General features: G+C 50.4%; 1 protein-coding gene across 12 annotated transcripts in view; it reads left to right on the plus strand.

The window, feature by feature from the left end:
• The window catches only part of MYO18A (myosin XVIIIA), a 150295-nt gene that overhangs the window by 68171 nt on the left and 60380 nt on the right, over window positions 1-21744 (plus strand). For all 12 annotated transcript variants that reach the window (XM_061604630.1, XM_061604632.1, XM_061604634.1 and 9 more), the window contains 8 exons: window positions 1589-1762; window positions 3892-3982; window positions 7924-8116; window positions 9530-9616; window positions 15739-15880; window positions 17487-17646; window positions 18680-18866; window positions 21071-21308. In XM_061604630.1, coding sequence (XP_061460614.1) covers window positions 1589-1762; window positions 3892-3982; window positions 7924-8116; window positions 9530-9616; window positions 15739-15880; window positions 17487-17646; window positions 18680-18866; window positions 21071-21308 — 1272 coding nt within the window. The remainder of the gene's footprint in view (window positions 1-1588; window positions 1763-3891; window positions 3983-7923; window positions 8117-9529; window positions 9617-15738; window positions 15881-17486; window positions 17647-18679; window positions 18867-21070; window positions 21309-21744) is intronic.

The following is a 21744-nucleotide window of genomic DNA, read 5'->3' on the forward strand; positions in this document are numbered from 1 at the left end:
CCTCTCCTCCTGCGTAGCTGCAAACATAACCATCAGGCTCATCTGGCACAGGGCATCCAGCAGGTCATCGCAGAAACTCCACCGTTGAAGCTAGTCAGGCACATCAGAAGCTGCCTTGCACCTACGTCAGACTGTTGGTCCATCTAGCTCAGTACTGTCTACACTGGTTGGCAGCGGCTCTCCAGGGTTTCAGGCAGGGGGTCCTTCCCAGCTTACATAAAGGAGAAATATCCCTTTCCTGGGCATCTTTTGGCTGTTTGGTATCTCTGTATGAGCTTTCCCCTGTGTGGCCCCCTCCCCCGATCGGCTTTTGTTTTGCTTTAAAAATTAATTTTAAAGACAGCAAATTTTACATGGAAGGAAAACAATATTAAAAAAAAAAAAGACGGGAAAGGAAAAATAACCCACGGCGACAAAAACACCATCAGCTCGCATTACGAACACAATAACCATCAGTACTTCCATCTGAAATTAAACGTATTAAGTTGATATAAACCCTCCAGATGTCCAAACAGGTATCCGCACGACATTGGCGTTTGTAGGAAGCAATTTCAAGTGCAGCAAGGGGCGGTGGGGTCCTCAGGCCATTGTGTAAGAGGTGGTGGGTGTCCCTCTGTGACCCCAGGACGTGTGGTTGCTGGGGTGGGTGGACAGCTGAACTGCCAAAGCTACTGGGAGGCGATGTTTCTTCGGTGCAGAAAAAGGAGGTGTCTTGGGAATGCCCTGGCGTGCCACAGACCAGCAGTGGAAGTGGCAGGCACTCGTCTCTCTTGCTCCACATTTCAAATGGAAAGGGCCACCATGTTGTCATTGGGGTGGGGAAATCTCTCCCTCTTTTGGACACACACACACACATGGAGGAATCCATTTTTTGTCTCTCTTTAATTATCCCATTGCCTCTCCATACGCTCTTCCCTGCCTGCCCACGGTTCTTCTCTGGCAAGGCAGAGAGAGGGCTGCCTTTCTGCTATTCTCCCCCTCTCCTCTCTCCCCCCCCCCCAGCCACCCCTCTTGCAGTGGCTCACTGCCAGGATTAGCCTGGCAGAAGCATTTAAACTGTTGACCTCCAATCTTCTCTCATCAGACTCCGAAATACATTTTCATTATCTCTCTTTTTTTGCCTCCTCACATTCTTCTCCCCCTCACCCCCACCCCTGGCGCCTTCTTTCTCTTTAATTCTGTACATGGTGAATAATGACAAGGGCAAGCATTGGGTCCTGCTGTGCCAAGCCCTGATAAAGCCCGGTCCCCCTCACCTAATGGGATTTCTTCCTGTCCTCCCTCGTGCCAAGAATTAGGTGCTTGCTGTGTCCCTCGAAGGCGTTCCCCTCTCCTCCCCAGCACTCCTCCCACGTTGTGACTGGGGGCCTGGGAACTCTCTGTTGACCAGGGAAGGATGAGCGTTGACTTGCATATGGTGCTGCGACTCTTTTGGAAAGAGCCTTGGGTCCTTTCCAGAAATCTCTCTCCCCCTGCCTCCCCACCCCCCACCCCCCTATAGGGACCAGCGAGGGAGCCTCTTCTCTTCCTGGCTCTGACCTGTGTGTGTGTGTGTGTGTGTGTCTCCAACTCTCTCCTCTCTTTTCAGCTGGGAGGAAGCAGTTTGCTCGCCATGAGTGGGCCCAGAAAGCAGCCTACCTGCTGGGCTGTACGCTGGAAGAGCTCTCCTCATCCATCTTCAAGCATCAGCCCAAAGGGACCCTGCAGAGATCCACCTCCTTCCGCCAGGCGCCAGAAGAAGCTGCGCTGGCGGATGGCTCAGGTGAGCTAAGCGGGCAAGGGGGAGGCCTCAGTAGTTGGGCTGGAGGGGGGGTTCAGTACACCTGTGCCCACACAACTGTGTGTGTGTATGTGTGTGTGTGTCTATACAATGAATGTGTGTCAATATTACAGTGTATTTCTGTTTGTTACATATATTGTAAGTTGCTTGGTGGCATCTGCATAGTAAGCGACTAACAAGTCTTCTTCTTTATTAGTGTTATTAGTCACTTTGTTACCTGAAGGTCGCCAAGCGCCTTGCAGCATCGTTAAAAGCAAAAGTCAATGTGTGATTCCATAAAACAAAACAGGACTGGGGAGGGCAGCTATGAGAGAACTAGAAAAGGTCCCCAAATTCAAAGATGTATCACTGAACACTAAAGTCAGGATCATTCAGACCATGGTATTCCTGATCTCTGTGTAAAGATGTGAAAGTTGGACAGTGAAAAAGGCAGATAAGAGAAAAATCAACTCATTTGAAATGTGGTGCTGGAGGAGAGGTTTGTGCATACCATGGACCGCAAAAAAGACAAATAATTGGGTGTTAGAACAAATTAAACCAGAACTGTCACTAGAAGCTAAAATGATGAAACTGAGGTTATCATACTTTGGACACATCATGAGAAGACACGATTCACTAGAAAAGACAATAATGCTGGGGAAAACAGCAGGGAGTAGAAAAAGAGGAAGGCCACACAAGAGATGGATTGATTCCATCAAGGAAGCCACAGACCTGAACTTACAAGATCTGAGCAGGGTGGTTCATGACAGATTCTCTTGGAGGTCACTGATTCATAGTGTCGCCATAAGTCGCAATCGACTTGAAAGCACATAACAACAACAAAACAAAACAGCCACAGCTATCCCCTTACAGCTGCAGAAAGCTTTGGCAACATGCTAATAACACAACTGCATCATCTCAGTCTGTCAAATGTCTGGGGGGAAAAAGACAAGTCTTTACCTGGGGCCGACAAGATGTCAATGAAGGTGCCAGGCAGACCTCACTGGGGAGTGCATTCCATAGATGAGGAGCCACCTGTACGTTGTAGCCGATATATAATAATATACAGTATATACAAACACACACACAGATTAGTGTTGTATCCAATTTTAGTCATAGAGGAGACCTGTTGAAATTAATGAGCATGAGATAACATAATTTCAGGGGGGTCTTCTCTGAGTAGAATTAAGTTGAATGTAAGTCAACGTTAGTCCTATTCAAAGTAGATTCATTGGAATTAAAGGACCTGCATGAGTCAAGTCCATTAATTTTCATGAGTCTACTTGGAGTATGACTAACTTTGGGTACAACCCATGCTCTTATTTTAAGAAATTTTAATTTGCATAACAATGATACAGAACAGTACAGCGTTCCGTAATGAATAAAAAGGTGCATTTTACATGTAGTAAGTGACTGAACAGGTGAAAACAAAATGTGTAAAAGGGAGTTGGATGTCTGGAGCAGACACACATCAGAACATTAAGTACAGATGCAACCGTTTTTTTAATGTGCTTTTAATAAATGGAAATCAAGCCTAAATCCATTACTACATCACATTAGTAGTGGAGGACTGAGGAAAGTATATCTGGATATCTGTCTTTCCCCTCTGAAGACCACTTTCCCTAATTTCCATTATATTTCGGATTGGATATTGCTTTTAACACCATACCATTAAAGCACTCTTCTGCCACTTTAACAGCTGTGGCTTCCCCCAAAGAATCCTGGGAACTGCAATTTGTTAAGAGTGCTGCGAGTTGTCAGAGGAGACTCCTCACAGAGCTACAATTCCTAGCACCCTTAACAAACTACAGTTCCCAGGGTCCTTTGGGGGAAGCCATGATAGTCGAAGTGGTATAAGACTGTTTTAAAATGTCTGGTGTGGATGTGACCACTAGTGTCCATGGTAAGTACTTCCAGTCCTTTTTCTTTTAACCTGCTGGCAAGAGGAGGTAGGTAGGATCACATCTATTTGCTGTGAATTCTCTGTGTCCAGAAAGCCTAGCAAAAACGTCCTGAGCTCTTTTGATGCACGCCAATTCATTTTTGCTTTTCTGACTATGCAAGGGGTCGTTTCAGGGAAGGGGTTCCTGCGTCTTCCTCACTGAAGGGCCTCTTGTCTCTTGCTCCTCCAGGCTCAAAGACGTCTGCCTTGGAGTGCTTGGAGGCTCTTGCCTCTGGCTTGTACTCAGAACTCTTCACGCTGCTCATCTCCCTCCTGAACAGGTACAGATGGGCCAGTGGTGTCACTTTCTGAGGGACAGGGGAGAAATTTGATTCAGTTTGCATTTGCCGGCGAACCGACCAGATCTGCCCTTTCCGATAATGTGAACTGAAACGCACCCGTCTTTCAAAATTCATACTTCTCGGTTTTTTGTAATGCATCTTTCCAGCCAAGTAACGTGTACAAAAAAATGCATATACTAGGGCAGCCTTTCCCAACCAGTGTGCCTCCAGATGTTGTTGGACCACAACTCCCATCACCCTCAGCCAGCATAGCCAACGGTCAGGAGAGATGAGAGTTGTGGTCCAACAACATCTGGAGGCACACTGGTTGGGAAAGGCTGTACTAGGGTAAAGTGTCATATAAATACATATATTTGTGAAAAAGATATGCAAAGAAGGATCGTATCAGGGAAATTTGCAGAAAAATGTGTGTATTAGGTGAAATTCACATTAAAAAACTGATGAGTTCTCAGTAGGACTTTAAAAATATGAAAGTTGCAAATGGACGTGGAAATGCAGAGAACTAACTTTAAAACTGTAAAAATGAGAAACAGACACAAACTGTGGAAGAGTCAGATTGGATGATCCCAACTTGTAACCCAGTTGTAACCCCCCCTCTCCTCTTTCCTTCCCCCTCCTGTCTGCAAATGCTTAACGAGCTCCATCAATGCATCTCACCTTTCCAGACACTGAGTGCATTAGCTGAGCTGATAATGATAGGAAAAGCTTTTTACACCTTGGACCACTTTTCTGTTACTGCCTTGCAGTGCTGCTTTTGCAGAGCTGAAGGGGTGTGTGCGTGAGGGAGGGAGGGAGGGGCTCATCCCTTGGACCAACCCAGCCGGCATTGCATGGTCACCAAGCAGGTGGCTTCCTTGTCTCTCCACAGCCATATGCAGCTGCATGTGGAAGGACAAAGCCTGAATTGGCAGGAATTCTTTCTCTAGGGCAGGGGTGAGGAACCTGTTCTTGTTTTTAATCTGGCCCCACCCCATGGGCCAACTGTGAGAGGTGGGTGGGGCAATCCACCTGCCAGTCAGATGGTAATGTGATTGACAGGTGGGCTGTAGCACCCGCCTGTCAAGATCCTTTGCAGGGTTCCCGAGTGGCCTGAGAGCCAGCTGCTGCCAGCGCTTGCGAAATGCTCGATAGGGAGGGGAGAAAGGAGCGCTTTGTCAGCCCTGTGCTCAGTGCTCCTCTAGGGCTGACAAAGCCTCCTTTCTCGCCTGTCCATCAAGTGATGGGGAGGGGGAAAAGGAGCCTGCATTTGTCAAGCATCTGCTATGTGTGGGAGAAGTCCCTCTCACAGCTGCTGCCTGCAAAAAAAAAAACCACCTTGCTTTGGCTGTGCATGCCTCTTTCCTGGCAAGGAACAGGCATGCGCAGCCAAACTGAGCAGGATTTAACACCTCCCCTCGGCTTGTCAGTTGATTGTGTGGGGGGTTAAATCCTGTTTTGGTTGTGAGTGCCTGTTCCCTACTGGGAACAGGCGCCTGCAATCAAGGCAGAATTGAATCCCACCCTCCTGCCCTCCGGTTGACGTCACTGTCAAGATCTCAGGCCCCAAAAAACATTTTCCCACCAGTCATGAGAGACATCAGCTGATTGATGAGTGGGCATGCTTTGGGGAAAATGGCCTCATGGGCCAAACTGAACCCTCTGGCTGGCCAAGGTTCTAGGGTAATGCTGGAGTACAGCTGCCATCATGCCTGATGATTGGCCACATGGGCTGCTGGGAGTTGTAGCCCAACAACATCTGGAGGGCCCGTCAGCCCCCACCCACTCCATGCACTCTCTTTGTTCTTCCCGGCAAATGTTTTTGACTAGTGAACTGGCGCCTCTCTCAGTCCTCGAGAACAAGCTGTTCTGCTCGTAGGACAGATTCTGGTCAGGATTGTCAGGGAGTGGCAAGATAGCTCAGCGTAGAAGCCACATGCGTTTGCTTGCGGAAGGTCCAGGTTCAGTGATGGGGCCGGGGAGGGGGACCTGGGGAGTCACCATGAGTCAGAGGAGGCTCCCACAGGGTTAAATGGACAATCAGTCTGGAGTCAGTCTGCTTGCTTTGTGCACTGATGATCAGCCAAGTGATGGACTCAACTCCCACCCCCCCCACACACACACACACAGAGACTGACTCTATGTCATTTGCAGTGCAGGCAAAACTATTGGGTTGTGCCCAGTGCTAGATCCTATTCAGAGTAGGCCCATTTAAATTAATAGGCACAACTGATTTGGGTCAATCAATTTCAGTGGGTCTACTTGTAGTAGTATAACTAGAAGCTAAAATGATGAAACTGAGGTTATCATACTTTGGAGACATCATGAGAAGACATAATCTACAGTAGGGCCCCACTCATATGGCAGGTTAGGTTCCAGACCCCCGGCAAAAAGCGAATCAGGTGTAGTGCGGAGGTCTGGAACCTAAACCGCTGACTGCACCAGAGGAGGAGAAGATCAGATCTTCCACTCCTTGGGCGTGATCAGCTCAAGCAGGAGTCTGATTGGGCCAGAAGATGAGATCAGCCATAGCACGCTACAGCTGATCTTCCCCTCCTCTGGCACGATCAGCTCAAGTGGGGGACTCTGATCACGCCAGAAGAGATCAGCTGTAGCGTACTACAGCTGATCATCCCCTCCTCTGGCGCGATCAGCTGGAGTGCAGGGAGCTCCAGCCCCCCTCCAGCTGATCGCCCCGCTGGTGCCGTATTAGCAGAATGCTGAAAAGTGGGGCGCCAAGAAGCGGGGCCCTACTGTACTAGAAAAGACAATAATGCTGGGAAAAACAGAAGGGAGTAGAAAAAGAGGAAGGCCAAACCAGAGATGGATTGATTCCATCAAGGAAGCCACAGACCGGAACTTACAAGATCTGAACAGGGAGGTTCACGGCAGATGCTCTTGGAGGTCGCTGATTCAGAGGGTCGCCATAAGTCGTCATCGACTTGAAGGCATATAACAACCACCACCTTTGAGTAGAACTTAATTGGATGCAACCTATTGTTATTAATTTCATTTTTAAATTGCTTTCCCCATCTGGCATCCTGACGCGAATTACAATACAATAAAAACTGTTAACAGAACTGCATATGAAAAAAAAACCTTTAAAAATATTATGGAACAGTTTAGCACAGCAGCAACGAACATGTGCAATCGATTCAAATCCAGTTCAGGATATCATCCGGGATAAAGATCTCCATTTAGGAAATATGCCATACAAAGAATATAAGACTTTAAAAATGCATCTGTAAACACCACTAAAAACCACCCGCTGAAAGTGAAAAACGAGTCATGACCTCTGCGACACTAAAACCGCCCCCAATGCAAAGGCAATAATCCATTAAAACTTTTAGAGCTAAAGAGCCTGGAGAAAAGGGGAAGTCTTCTCCGTCTAGGGCTTGAAAAGAGGCAGAGTAGGCTCCAAGCGAGGCTCCCTGAGGAGAGCGTTCCGGACACTGGGGTGAGGGGGGTACCATGGGAAAAAAATCCTCTGTTGTTGCCACCCTCCAAATTTCAGCAGGAGGGGTGTTCTGAGGAGGGCTCTGTTGACAATGCCTTTAAGACCCAGGTGGGTTCGTACAGGAAGAAGCATTCCCTCAGGTACTGCGGTCCCAAGCCATGTATGGCTTCATAGGTTAAAACCAGCACCTTGATATGGGCTTGAAAACATGGGCTGAGTATGCGCCATATGTTTAAAGCACAGGACTCTGCCCCCCCCCCAAGAATCTTGGGAACTGCAGTTTGTTAATGGTGCTGGGAAGTGTAGCTCTGGGAGGGGTAAACTACAGTTCCCAGGATTCTTTGGGGAAGCCGTGTGCTTTAAATGTATGATGTGAACGCAGCCATACTGATGACCAACCCCGGGCTGAGTTCATGCCTATGGGCAGAAAGAACTCTCCGCCCCCCTGAATCCTCAAATCCCCCTCCCTGTCTCTCTGTCCACGCAGGGCTCTCAAATCCAGCCAGCGATCCCTGTGTTCCATGATGATTGTGGACACTCCTGGCTTCCAGAACCCCGAGATGGCCGGCCAGAGTCGCGGGGCCACTTTCGAAGAGCTGTGCCACAACTACGCCCAGGAGCGGCTGCAGACACTCTTCCACGAGCGCACCTTCGTGCAGGAGCTGGAGAGATACAAGGAGGTATCTATCCTGGCTCCCTTGTCCACTGGGCAGTGCCAGTCTGATCCCTTCATCCCAAAGCAGCAGGCAGTGCTTGAGTCCATTCCCAGCTGCAGGGGCATGGAAAGGGCAGTGCCCAAGCAGTGTGCAGGGGGACCCCCCCCCATATTTCTGTCATCTGGCTTAATCCTTTTTCTGCAGTACCTTCTCATTGAGACCCTAATTCAGATGCTGACTGAAACCAACGAGAGTGGAGACTCATTTTAGACACCCTCATTAACCCTAATCAGTAGTGTCTGAGCTGCCACCTCCCAGAAGCAAGGGTTTCCTTGAGTCGTCATCCCCCCTCCCCACGGAGCCATTCTTAATACCCTCCAGATTGGACTGTAACTCCTAACAACCCCGGTATCATTCGACCATGCTGCTGGGGGTCATTGACATGTAGTCCAAAACATCTGGAGGGCACCAGCTTGGGAAGAGTGGTCTACTAAGCAGCCAGGGGGATGCTGGTGGGATCCTACAAGCAGTCCTCACTCCCCAGGAATTGGCACTTGGAGATAGACTGCTTCTGGATGTAGAGGTTCCACTTAGCACATCCTAAGTGGAAGGGCTTACCTTCCATTTGATGGATCTGTCATTCTCAGTTCTCCTCTCCCCCACCACCCCCAGCGCTCAGTAGAAGGGGAAGGCGGCCCTCTGGTTCATTCCCATATCCCATATCCCATTCGCTCTGAGCGCTGTGTATTTTGCCTACTCCCAGGCTTCAGGCCCTAGAATCTGAACGCGCCTCTTTTACAGAGGCCAAACCAAGTTTTATTCGGCTCCCGTGCTCTGTTCTTTCAGGCAACTCTGGACTAATCTGGAGCTTGTTAGAGTGGGGTGGCACAGAGCTGGGAAGGGAGGCAGGCGCAGTTAGGGTAGATGTTTCTAAGTTTCTCTCGGCTGTCCTTGAGAATTAGGAATTTGCTTTTAATTTCTGCAGAGTGCCTGATTTGCCATATCTGCTGGGCAAGCCCTGCGTTATAAGGATGGGCATATTCCCCAAAAACATGTTGTAGGCAACACCCTCCGACCACGCAAGGAGATCTCCCCCCCCCCCGAATGCATGGATTGCCTGTAGTGGCTCCAGTCTGGCTGACCCCCAGCTCTTCAGACAGCAGGAACCTCCTTTCATGTAGGATTCTGCCTGTCTGTGTTTGGGGTGGTGGGGTGGGAAAGGGTGGTGGTCTTGACACACACACCCGGGCTACCCAGGGAAACCCCTGCTGCGCCCGTGTGAGATTTGCCCTGTAGATTCTCTTCCAACTAATGCACTGACCACTGCCTCTCCCCCCTCCCATCCCCTTCTCTCTCTCTCTCTCTCTGGTTACCTTTTAACTGTAACCTGTAGCCTGACAGGCCACTAATCACGCCTCCTCTGTCCGTCCTCTCTAGGAAAACATAGACCTTTCCTTAGATGCCTTAGAGCCCAGTGCATCTGGCTCTATAGCCACAGTAGAGCAAGCATCCCACCAAGCACTGGTAAGCTGCATGTGAGGGCTCTTCAGGGGGATGGCCGCCCACTCGCCGTTACCGCGCAGTCCCTCCTTTGGCTCACCTTCCCAGCCTCTGCTGCTCTGCCTGCCCTCCAGCTCTGCCGCTGCTTTGTCTTGTGGGCTGGGCTGCTTTTGGGGATCCTGCTGGGACCGAGTGCAGGATGAGTGCATGAGGGTGGGGTGAGGCGGGGTGGAGACTCTCCTGTCTGGGTCCTGAGCAGCAGGGGCTCTCTTGTAACACAGCAAGGGGCTCTTTTTTGAGTTCAGGGAAGCCACGGGCTTCAAATGTATGGCGAGGGTGTGTCTTTTATCCTTCAGGCTGGGAAGGAACTTGTGCTGACATTGATAAGTGACTCTGGGGTGGGTTGGCTCACGTTGGTTTGCTGGGAGGCTTTTCATGGGTTCCCTTGCAATAAAAAAATGCAAGCATTGCCTTGCTGGGTTGGACCAAAGTTCTGTCTAGGCCTGTGTTCTGTTCACGAAAGCAACCAGGAAGCCCAGGAGAAGGGCATGGTGGCAACAGCCTTCCCTAGTTGCTTGCCCCCTGAGTTGGATTCTCTGGGGGGTATTACTTCTCTGTGTGGAGGTGCGTCATGGCTGTCAGCAGCCCTCTTCTCTAGTCTGAACTCGGCTCCCTTAACTTGAGTCTTCCAGAGCCATTCCTGCGGTTTCCTAGTTGGCAGCACACATTGTGGTCTAGACAGCAGGGTTTCAATCAGGGACAGCGTTTGAGGTGGATGGTCCCGCTTGTGGAACTGGATTCGATGGGTTTTTGGTCACCTTCAGCTCAGAAACCAAAGGGGATGCACCCCGATGAGCCAAGAGGTATGCTTGCCAGGGCATGCCCAGTAAGGACGACTGGATTCTCCCAGGAAGCTCTTGGGGCCTTTCCCAGCGTGCATCCAAGCCCTGGTTTGCCCTCCCATGTGGCAAGGGGTGCTGTGCCTGCAGCATGTTGGGGTTGTGTGTGTGTACAACGGGGAGGAAGAAGGAGGAGTGGGATTGCAAAAGCTCCTAGCTGAGCCACCGAGGGAACGGCGTCCTTGCTGGGAGCTGCACCTTGGCAGAGCGTTTATCCTTCCAATTAGCCGATGCTAATGAGGAGAGAGTGCTGGCTCCAGGTAGGGAAAGGGCTGTCAGGGTTAGTTAGGGCTTCACTCTGATCTGTGCAGATCTGACTGATGAAGTGGGGGGGACATGAACTCTGTGTATGTTAGAGAGAGAGAGGAGGGGGAGTTGCAGCTCAGACGTGTTGCCTGGGCATAGCTTCCTAGAGGGATCTCGGCTGCTCTGGAGTTCTGAGCCAAATTGCAGGATCCACAGTGGTACTGCTTTTGAGTCCATGCTAAACGACACAATGGCAGTTCCAGTGTGTTTTCCAAACACAAACTGTCCCAGATGCCATTGAGGACCAAACCTGGGACCTTCTTTAAGCAAAGCAGGTACTCTAACATAATAGCGGCGATCCTTCCCCTAAATGTAAAGTAAGATTCTAGTCCTCGTGTTTCCGAATAAAGGGTTGAAATAGGAATCATAGAATAGTGGAGTTGGAAGGGGCCTATAAGGCCATCAAGTCCAACCCCCTGCTCAATGCAGGAATCCAAATCAAAGCATTCCCGACACATGGCTGTCCAGCTGCCTCTTGAAGGCCTCCAGTGTCGGAGAGCCCACTACCTCTCTAGGCAATTGGCTCCATTGTCGTATGGCTCTAACAGTTAGAAAGTTTTTCCTGATGTCCAGTCGAAATCTGGCTTCCTGCAACTTGAGCCCGTTATTCTGTGTCCTGCACTCTGGGACGATCGAGAAGAGATCCTGGCCCTCCTCTGTGAATAGGAATAGAGGACGCTGCCTTATATTGCGTCAGACCATTGATGCCTCTGTCGACTCTCCAGGGTTTCAGGCGGGTCTCTCCCAGCTCTACCTGGAGATGCTGTTGGGGATTGAACTTGGGACCTTCTGCACGCAAAGCAGATGCTCTGCCCCTGAGCCGCAGGGTGTTCCTTATGGGAAGGGAACCTTCTTCTGGACTAGAGCAAAGCCCACCATCTCCAGGGACCTCAGGAAGGAAGCTTTGCTGGATGGGAAGGAGCCGACGGGGAGCCCCAGGAATGAAGGAAGCTGCTAATGCACTCCAGTTTGTCCTCTGTGCCCATAATTTTCCTTTTCCATTAGAGTTTGGGCCAATAAAGAACTGGGAGGCGGCGAGGCTTGAAAGTCCCTGCTGCCGCTTGTCATTCTAACGGAGGGGCCTGTTAGCACGGCACGGCTCCAGAGCTGATGAATTTCAGCAGTTTGTGCCGCATTCAGAGGCAGGGACGTTCCCCTCCACTTGCAAGGGAAGGAGTTTCCTGTGCTCACCCACAAGGAGCAGCAGCAGTCTCCGTAGGAAAAACCCTCCACCGTGACTCTCCCAGGGGAGCCGGGCTCATGAATCGCACCCCATTCCCACCCCTCTCTCTCTCCTCTCCTCAAATCCTTATTTTTCAAATTGATTTTCCACCGTTCTGGTCTCTAAGCACTCTGTCAAGGCAGCTCAATTTTAGGGGTGGGGGGAAATCGTTAAGTTGAAAATACATAAACTTTGCACTTGCAAATCACTGAACGCCGAAATTATCAAATATGGCAATAATAATATCAGTAATTGAAATAGATCAAAGCAAGCTAGCCTGGAAATTAGGGGGTCTTTTTCTCTTTCTTTGCTGTGTGGGAATGCGGCGGCTGAGACCAGTTCTGGCACCTTTGCCTCTGTGGGGGAGAGATTCTGAAAGATGGGAAACATTAAATTGAATTCCCCCACCCCAAAAAGAGAAAATACGTGAACAGAATAGCCACCTGGTGTAAATGTGCTTTTCAAACATGGTGAGCCTGGCTTCAAGCTATTTAATAGTAATAATAATAATAATAATAATAATAAATGCTTCAACCCTGATAATAACTACATGCTCGAACCCTGAGGTTCACAAGTTGGAGCCACACGCAGAATAGTGGCTTTGGGGTGAGCAGACCCAGAGACAGAATGGCGGCTCAGTGGGAGGAGCTGGTGGGCTGGTCCAGGAGGTCTCTTCCTACGTTCGTAACTACTGTACCTCCAGCAGACCATAAGCCGCAGCCTGGGACAACCTTGCACGTGCAAGCACTGATCCCTACAGAGCGAAGAGTCCTTCCCACAACTCTAAAGCTTTCCAGCAGAGCGGCACAAAGACCCTTGTCAAAGGCAACCAGTCCCAGTTTCAGTCCCCGATGGCGTCTCCAGGTAAGACTGGGAGAGACTCCTGCCTGAAACCCCAGAGAGCCGCTGCCAGTCAGGGTAGACAAGACTGAGCTGGATGGACCAACGGTCTGATTTGGTATAAGGCAGCTTCTGTTTAAAGCATCCCTTAATTCAGAACCATGAGGACTAGGATCTTGCTTTATTGTTGGAGCTGGAGCCTAGTGGCAGAGCCATCTCCTTCGTATGCAGAAGGTCCCAAGTTGCATCTTCTGACGGCATCTCCAGGTAGGGCTGGGAGGAAGACCCCTGCCTGAAACCCTGGAGAGCCCCTGCCAGTCAGCGTAGGTCAGTCAGTGGGTCTGGCTCAACAATAGTGCTTTTTTGGGTGTGTAAAGAGATTAGGTGGTGTTGGAGGAGAGCTTTGCGCATACCATGGACTGCAAAAAAGACAAATAATTGGGTGTCAGAACAAATAAAACCAGAACTGTCACTAGAAGCTAAAATGATGAAACTGAGGTTACCGTACTTTGGACACATAATGAGAAGACAGGATTCACTAGAAAAGACCATAACGCTGGGGAAAAACAGAAGGGAGTTGAAAAAGAGGAAGGCCAAACAAGAGATGGATTGATCCCATCAAGGAAGCCACAGACCTGAACTGACAAGATCTGAACAGGGTGGTTTATAATAGATGCTCTTGGAGGTCGCTGATTCATGGGGTCGCCATAAGTCGTAATCCACTTGGAGGCACATAATTACAACTCATACCTTGATAAAAGTGTTGTGGGTGCCAGTAGAAAATGGTTGCCATGGGTAGCAAAAAAAAGGTGTGTCTTCTGCCTGCCTCTGCTTTTGATACATCCCCCCCTCCGTTCCCCGTCTCTGCCTTGGAGATGGGACATGAGCTTATGAGCCTGGCAACTCCGGCCCCGATGGCCAGAAGTCCTGCTGATGCCTCTGCTGGAACCTGGGCTGTCACTGAACTTTCCCTATTTCCCTCCCGCTCTGAACTCATCAGCCACGGAATCTAGAGACCTCTCCGCCTCTCCCCCTTCTGATTAAATGCTAAAGTATCTGGGGGTGTCAAAGCCCGTGCCTGGCTCAGAATTTCCACACTTGTGCATCCCAACCCTGAATTGCGACTGCTGTCTCCTGTTCAAAGATTTCCCCCCTTTTTTTAAAAAACAAACTCAAAACACATGGATTTTTTTTAAAAAAATAGATGCTATGCTTTCTCATTTACAAGAAAAGATCAATTTAAAAGGGAAGGAGGAATGTGGACCTTCCTGGGCAGCTGTGGCCAGTTCTCACCTCCTGATGGGGCCAAACCCCCACGGCTGGAGAGGCTGTGGGGACCTAGGAGCAGAGGCAGAGGTCTGGGAAGCCTTGTACACGTGCTGCGGTTCTTGGGGTTGGAGGGGCTTGGCAGAGCTGGCTGAAGGCCTTTCCAGAGGCTGGCATGAGAGGCAGCAGGCCACGAAGTGCCAAGATTGCTGTAAACTGCCCAGAGAGCTTTGGCTATGGGGCGGTATACAAGTGCAATAAATAAATAAATAATAAAGAGGCACCCAGCTGACCTCTCTTAAACAGTGGAGGCTGGTTCATTAGGGCAGATGGGGGGCACTGCTCCACCAGCCCCACCTAGCCCTCCACGAGCCCCTGCCTGCCTGCCTGCCTTCTTACTTACAGCCAGTGCAGAGGTTGTCAGAATCCTCCGTAGTGTTGCCCCTTGTAGAACTCAGCAGGGAAGAGGATGAGGAACTAGCACGAGTTAGCGGAATAAGCTGGCTCTGCCTGTCACTGGCTGTGGCGCCACCTACTGTTGGGCTCCCTCCTTCCGCCCTGCCAGCCCCCCGTGGGCACCAGCCACCGCTGACAATGGACCGTACAGATTCTGGGAGTGCAGCTGAGCCTGGAGCTACAGGAGCAGGCGGGACCCTGAGCCCTAGAAGATGGTTTCTGGCGTGTGGGGTTTTGCACCCCCTCTCAGGCTTCCTGCATTTCCCTCCTTCAGCACCGGAAGCTCTTTCAAAACCCAGCTCAGGTAGAGATGGACCTTCTCCATCACCGGATGCCTGATCCTTTCAGTGGGGATTGAGCTGGGGACCATCTGCAAGAAAGAGATGTGCTTTGCCCTTGAGCTACGTGCCCTCTTCCAGCAGAGAGTGGGGGGCTGGAAGAGCTGCTTCCCGCAATGTTGGGAGCAGAAGGAAGGGCAGGCCTGGGGTGGCCACCTGCCCCACAAGAAAGAGGGTGTCCTGGCTGCATCCCTGTCCTTTTCTCCTCCCAGTTTGAAGCCCTCGTCCCACCCACTCCCTTTCTCCTGACTTCTGCAACTTCAGGCACCAAAGGTGGCAGCAGCAGCAGCAGCAGCAGCACAGAGGACTGAGGCGCGTGTGTGTGTGTGTGTGTTGAGAGCAGCTGCTCCCCCAATTGATCCCTGCTGAGTTGCGGGGAGTAATTTTGCTGCTTAAGCTTCCAGATTGAATTTCTACCGAGTAAATGTCTCGTGCTGGAACATTTTACTAGACAATGTGTGTTTCTCCTGTCTCTGGTATTAAGTATTGATTCTTCCTGGGCAAAGTATTTGTTGTTTTAAGCTGGAGCTGAGCAAGGCTGCCCCCGCTGCCGCTGGCTTTCCCTGCCTCATTGCTTCGAGGGCCTGGCTTTCCCGGGCAGGCTTGTGGCATCTGCATGGGAAGGGGGGTGGGACTGGGGTGGGTGGCTGGGTGGGCACTCTAGCAGCACCCGGTCCTGCTCCTTGGCATGGCTGCCCCTCTTGGGGAGATGCCTCCATCCTCTGCCCTCCTCTTCCTCCCCAACCCCGCACCCCGGCTTCTCAGTGGGCGAGACGGACTCACAATGACATGGTGGGCTGGTGGGCGCCCCCTGTGCAGGTCCGCTCTCTTGGCCGGGCCGACGAGGCCCGTGGCCTGCTGTGGCTGCTGGAGGAGGAGTCGCTTCAGCCCGGAGGCAACGAGGAGACTTTGCTGGAACGGCTATTCACCTACTACGGCCCACAGGATGGAGACAAAAAAGGTAATGAGATGAGGGGGGGGGTGCCTTTTTGGTTGCAGAGGGCAGGCATCCCCGCCCAGGCCAGGACGGTGGTGTTCCACTTAACTCAGGTTATGCACACACATACATTTAAAGTACATCATTTCCCCCCAGTAGAATCCTGGGAACTCTAGTTTACCCTTCATAGAGCTACAGTTTTCATCACCCTTAACAAACTGCAGTTCCCAGGATTCTTTTGCGGAAGCATCTGCTTTAAATGTTATGGTGTGTACCCAGACCTAGTTTGTTTTTATTTTATTGGAAGCATTTCTGTCCTGCCTTGTCAGTAAAAGCAAGCTTCCAAGGCAACAACAATGAAAAAGATTCAGTTTGAAACAAGAATCCCAGGTAGATCAAAGTCTAGGCTCAATTCAAAGTCCTGGTCATTATCCTTAAATAGCTGGGTTGCTGCTGACTAATCTCTTCAATCTCTTCTGTTCCCCTAAAGCTGAAATTCAAATTGGAATGTCCATGGGGCAGGGAACTGCCCTTTTTGGGGGGAGGCAAAGGGTTATCGGCTCCTCCAGATATCCTTTTTATTGTGCAGTCATTATGGTTCTGCTGATGGTATCGGAGGCGGTCATACGTGATCCCGCTTTTAATACTGTTAGGGCCTGCAGAAATTGCAGGGCGGACAAACTGCTTCGTTTCCAGTCAGTGCGTCCCTCACAACATCCTGCTGAAATCCTGTAACTTTCCATATCACGGACAATTCTAATGTTTTGATTTATTTATGATCCCTAGACGGTTTCGGCCCAGTTTATCTCACGGAGCGCCTTCAACGCCACCAATTATGCCGCCCGACAAGATCGGCCACACAGGGCCTTCTCTCAATCCCGCCAACAAAAACAGCCAGATTGGCGGGTACAAGAGAGAGGGCATTCTCAGTGGCGGCCCCCACTCTTTGGAACTCCCTCCCACAAGATCTCCGGCATGCCTCTTCCCTAAATGTATTTCGGAAAGCCTTAAAGACCTGGCTTTTTCAGCAGGCCTTCGGGGTATCCGGGGAGGGTTAATCGATATAATTGTAATGCCTCCTACCCAGTTTTAATATTGTTGTTGTAGATCTATTGTTTTTATTGTATTACTGTATTTTATTAATTGTATTTTAATAATTTTGTAAGTCGCCTAGAGTGGCCATTGGCCAGATAGGCGACGAAGAAATTAAATTTATTATTATTATTATTATTATTATTATTATTATTATTATTATTATTATTATTAATTTTGTCCTGCTTTTGTTGTGTTGTCACACAAAAGTGCCCCTCCTGTCGTCAACAATGCAGTGACCTCGGGGAAGCATTGCAGGACACCAGACAAAACCGGAATGAAGTGTGGACGGTCCGGTATAAACCCACCATTAGCGCACTGTTATTGCATCAGTGACATGTTGCAGAATACCACCGAAAACAGAACATAAACCCACCAGTCTGGAGGGGCCCTTAGCCTACACTTAGTGCAGAACATTGGCTAGAGCGCTCTCCGTGTCCTGAACCCGCCGCCGCTGCTCTTGGGCACGCCAAGAAAAGGCTCACCGCAAGCAAGGAAGAGCCGGCTTGATGCTTCATGCCTGCCTTTTCCCTTGCAGGCCACAACCCGCTGCTCCGGAGCAGTAAGCGACGGCACTTCTTCCTGGGACACAGCTACGGCACCAACTGGGTAGAGTACGACACCACAGGCTGGCTGAGCTATGTCAGGCAGAATCCCGCCTCCCAAAACACCTTGGCTCTGCTGCAGGAGTCTCAGAAGTAAGTTGCAGGCAGGTCTCTCTATATCTCTATCTGTCTCTATCTCCCCTACCCTGAACTAGTCAGAGAAAGGTTTTGGTCACGTAAAAGGCAAGCCTGTCTTCAAAGCACCTTTGCCACTGGGGACGCAGGATGCTGCATGGCTGTGTCTCTGAGGAACACAGGAAGCTGTCAGACCAGTGGCCCATGTAGCTCAGTGTTGTCTACACTGACTGGCAGCGGCTGCCCAGGGATTCAGGCAGAAGAAGTGTCACAGCCCTGCTTGGAAATGCCAAGGAAATCCTGGATGCAAAGTAGATGCTGTACCACTCAGCTGTGATCCTTCCCCTAAGGAAAAAAGAGCAAGATTCTAGTCCTCATGGTTCTCAATAAAGGGCTGATTTAAATAGGAAGATAGAAAGCTGGCTTATTCTGAGTCAGACCATTGGTCCATCTAGCTCAGTACTGTCTACACCGACAGGCAGCAGCTCTCCAGGATTTCAGCCATCTCTCTGTGTGTCAGAGATGATGGGGATTGAACCTGGGACCTTCTGCGTGTGAAATCGTTGGGAGAAGTTTCATTCATAATGGGGTGTGTGTGTGTGTGTGTGTGTGTGTGTGTGTGTGTGTGTGTGTGTGTGTGTGTGTGTGTGTGTGTGTGTGGGTGGGTGTGTGGGTGTGGGTGTGTGTGTGGTGTGTGTGTGGTGTGTGTGTGTGTGTGGTGTGTGTGTGTGTGTGTTGATCCCCAAACCAGCATCTTAACAGGGATGGTGAGCACAGGCTGCTCCTCCCCCATTCTTGCACCACAGCAGGCCTTATTTCAGTTTCCTCCTCTAATCTGGAGTGGGAAGCCCCTGATTCACTAGTGCTCCCTCTGCTGGTTGGAGAGATAGTCTATGCAGCCAGGAGGCTCCTCCCCTGACGAAGAGAATTCTGCTGTTAGCCGCCGCTGTGGCATACTGTTCTCTGGCTGGCCTCGGGAGAGTGGAGGCTGCAAGGAAAGGTAGTGATGCTCCCCCCCCTCCCCGCTCCTTCCCTTTTCTGCCTTCCTCAGGAAAATAATCAGCAGCCTCTTTGCGGGCCGAGCTGGGACCACTTTGGTGTTGTCCGGGTCCATTGCCGGTCTGGAAGGGGGCTCCCAGCTGGCCTTGCGCAGGGCCACCAGCATGCGGAAGACCTTCACCACGGGGGTGGCGGCTGTGAAGAAGAAGTCGCTGTGTATCCAAATAAAGTTGCAAGTGGTGAGTCCCCCTAGCGAGCACACGCCGTGGCTGATTGGATGCATTGAGGGGAAAAGGCACTCTGAGCATGCCCAGATGAAGGGATGTGGAACTTCAGTGCTGCTTTGTGTGGCCCAGAGCTGAACTTGCTTTGAAAACCCGCTTTTGGACTGATCCTTTATTATTATTATTATTATTATTATTATTACATTTATCAGTCGCTTTATACAAAAGAAAAAGATCTTGATAAAGTGACTCGAAATACGGCAGATAAAAGCAATTTAGAATCAGAACAATTTTAAAACAGTACAGAATACATAAAATATTCATCCAGCCGCATATTAATAAGGGCTGAGTCCTACCCATCCAGCTAAAAGATGAGCACCACTGCAGAAGGCAACTTACGTGGGCTAGACAACAAGGTCTTTGCCTGGCGCCTTAAGACTGCTAAGGAAACAGCAGGCACGTTCCCTTGGGGAGAGCGTTTCACAGATGGGAAGGGCACCACCACCAAAAAGGCCCATTCTCGTGTGGCCACCCTCTGCACCTTCCTTGGATGGGGCGCACAGAGAAGGGCCTCGGATGAAGGACAGCAGGCTCTGGGCTGATTCATATGAGGAGAGGCGGTCCTTGAGGCTCCCAAACTCTCTTCCCCATGGACCCCTTGGAAGCTCCCTTGGCTGGCCTCGTCATGATTTCTCTGCCTGTTGCAGCATTTGTCATGCGCTGTGCCGGATGCTGTCTGTGGTTTCTAATTGTATTGCTATTGCTGCTTTCATTTCCTGTGTTGTAGGTTATTGTGTTGCCATTTGCCCATTCCATAGAATCCAAGCCAGAATTGCAACGTAAGAAATGAAAGAACCGATAAAGATACGTTTTGAAATCAGTACGAATGTTTAACGTGGGCATGTCTCAGGCCACCTGAATGAAGCTCACAGACCCCTGTTGGGCCATAGACCCTGAAAGGGAGAGGGAGAGAGAAGAAAGGCGATCCTTGCTTTGCGGTAGGTTGGACCAGATCAGTGTTGCTGAGGTGCAGGCCCTAAAGCCTGACTCCCTGCTCATTTTGACGCAGTCCAGACCTACGACAGCATCTCCTCCCAGCGGTCAGCAGCTGCATTGGCAGAGGGAGGGTCAGCGTCCTAGCACAGGATAAAAGGGCCAACTCACTTCCCCTTCTGTTGCAATCGGCTGCTTTCGTAGCTGGTTGCTGTTCAGAAACCCAGGCTGGAGTGCCCCTTATTTGGCAGGGAAGAGGGGAAGCTTCCAGGAATGTGTACGTGGGTGCAGGACATATATTTGGCAGTTTCCCCTCCCTTCATACAAGGCTCTTTTTGGAGAGTGGGCAAGGAGATTATTTATTTTTATTTATTTAACACAAATTTGTATACCACTTGATTGTAAGAAACCTCTAGGCCAGCCTTTCCCAACCAGTGTGCCTCCAGATGTTGTTGGACCACAACTCCCATCAGCCTCAGCCAACATTGCCAATGGTCAGGAAGATGGGAGTTGTGGTCCAACAACATCTGGAGGCACGCTGGTTGGGAAAGGCTGGCCTAGGCAGTTTACAGAAGACATTGAAATTATCAGTAAAAACAAATAATTCAAAACTTTAAAAAGGCAATTAGAACCGCGGTAAACTAAAAAGGTTAAAACACATCAATGTATGTGTGTCTGAATAGGCATGCCTAAAAAGAAATCTTTTAAGCGGGTGCCAAAATGAACACAGTGAAGATACCAGCCTAATGTCAGTAGGCAGGGAGTTCCAAAGAGTAGGTGCTGCCACACTAAAAGAACGATTTCTTACAAGTGCAGAGCGAGTATTATGTGGCACCTGTTACAGGGCCAGTTCCACAGATCAAAGTGCTCTGGTGGGCATATATGGGGTAAGGCAGTCCTGCAGGTAAACTGGCCCCAAGCTGTTGAGGCCTTTATATACCAATCACAACACCTTGGACTTGGCCTGGTAATAAATTGGCAACCAGTGCAGATATCTGAGCAGAGGTGTTGTATACTGACAAGATCTCACTTATAGCGGGCTAGTTGCCCCTCATTGGCATGCTGCGTTGGACACATGGGCTGCTGGTTGCCTCCTGTTACAAGAGGGCCAGGCTGTTTGGTGCTCGCACACACACACACTCGCAGCCTTGTAATCATGAGAGCCAGTCCCTGGAGCCCCACCCTGCTTCCAAGGGCCTGGCTAAGCCTCTTTCCCTTCCCTGCAGGACGCGCTGATCGACACCCTCAAGAAGTCCAAGCTCCACTTCGTGCACTGCTTCCTGCCCAAAGCTGATGGCTGGAGTGGGGACCCCCGGGGGCCGTGTGCGCGACGGGTGAGCACCACCGAGCTGGATCTCCATGGGGAGCACTGCGACGCTGGCCTCATGCAGCTGGATGTACCCTTGCTGACGGCTCAGATCCGGGGCTCCCGCCTCCTTGATGCCCTCCGGATGTATCGCCAAGGTTGGTGCCTCCCCTTCCTAGGGGTTTGTGTTGCGAGTGCCTGTGTGCTTGTGGTGGGAGCGGGAGATGTTGCGCTGTCCCCCTTGCCTGCAACAAAGACCCTGCTATCAGACTAGATACCCCAAGGCACAACCTGCTGGGTCTCCAGGACAATTCATTCATTTGCTGGTTGCCTTGGGGGCAAATTTGAAGGCACGAGGGCTCTGTGTGGGTGTGGGTGTGGGTGTGTGTGTGTGAGAGAGAGAGAGAGAGAGAGAGAGAGGGCGGATACTGGGGATGAGCTGCATCTTTTCCATTACTGACCATCAGTTAACAATTTTGGTGGGAAATGTCTCCCAAGAAACACTTAGAAATGTGTGAATAATCACTGTGTTCAGGCTGCATACACACCATACATTTAAACCCCATTTAAAGCACACGACTGTCCCCTCATCTG

This window comes from Rhineura floridana, chromosome 21, assembly GCF_030035675.1.
Source record: "Rhineura floridana isolate rRhiFlo1 chromosome 21, rRhiFlo1.hap2, whole genome shotgun sequence".
In the NCBI taxonomy this organism is placed as follows: Eukaryota; Metazoa; Chordata; class Lepidosauria; order Squamata; family Rhineuridae; genus Rhineura; species Rhineura floridana.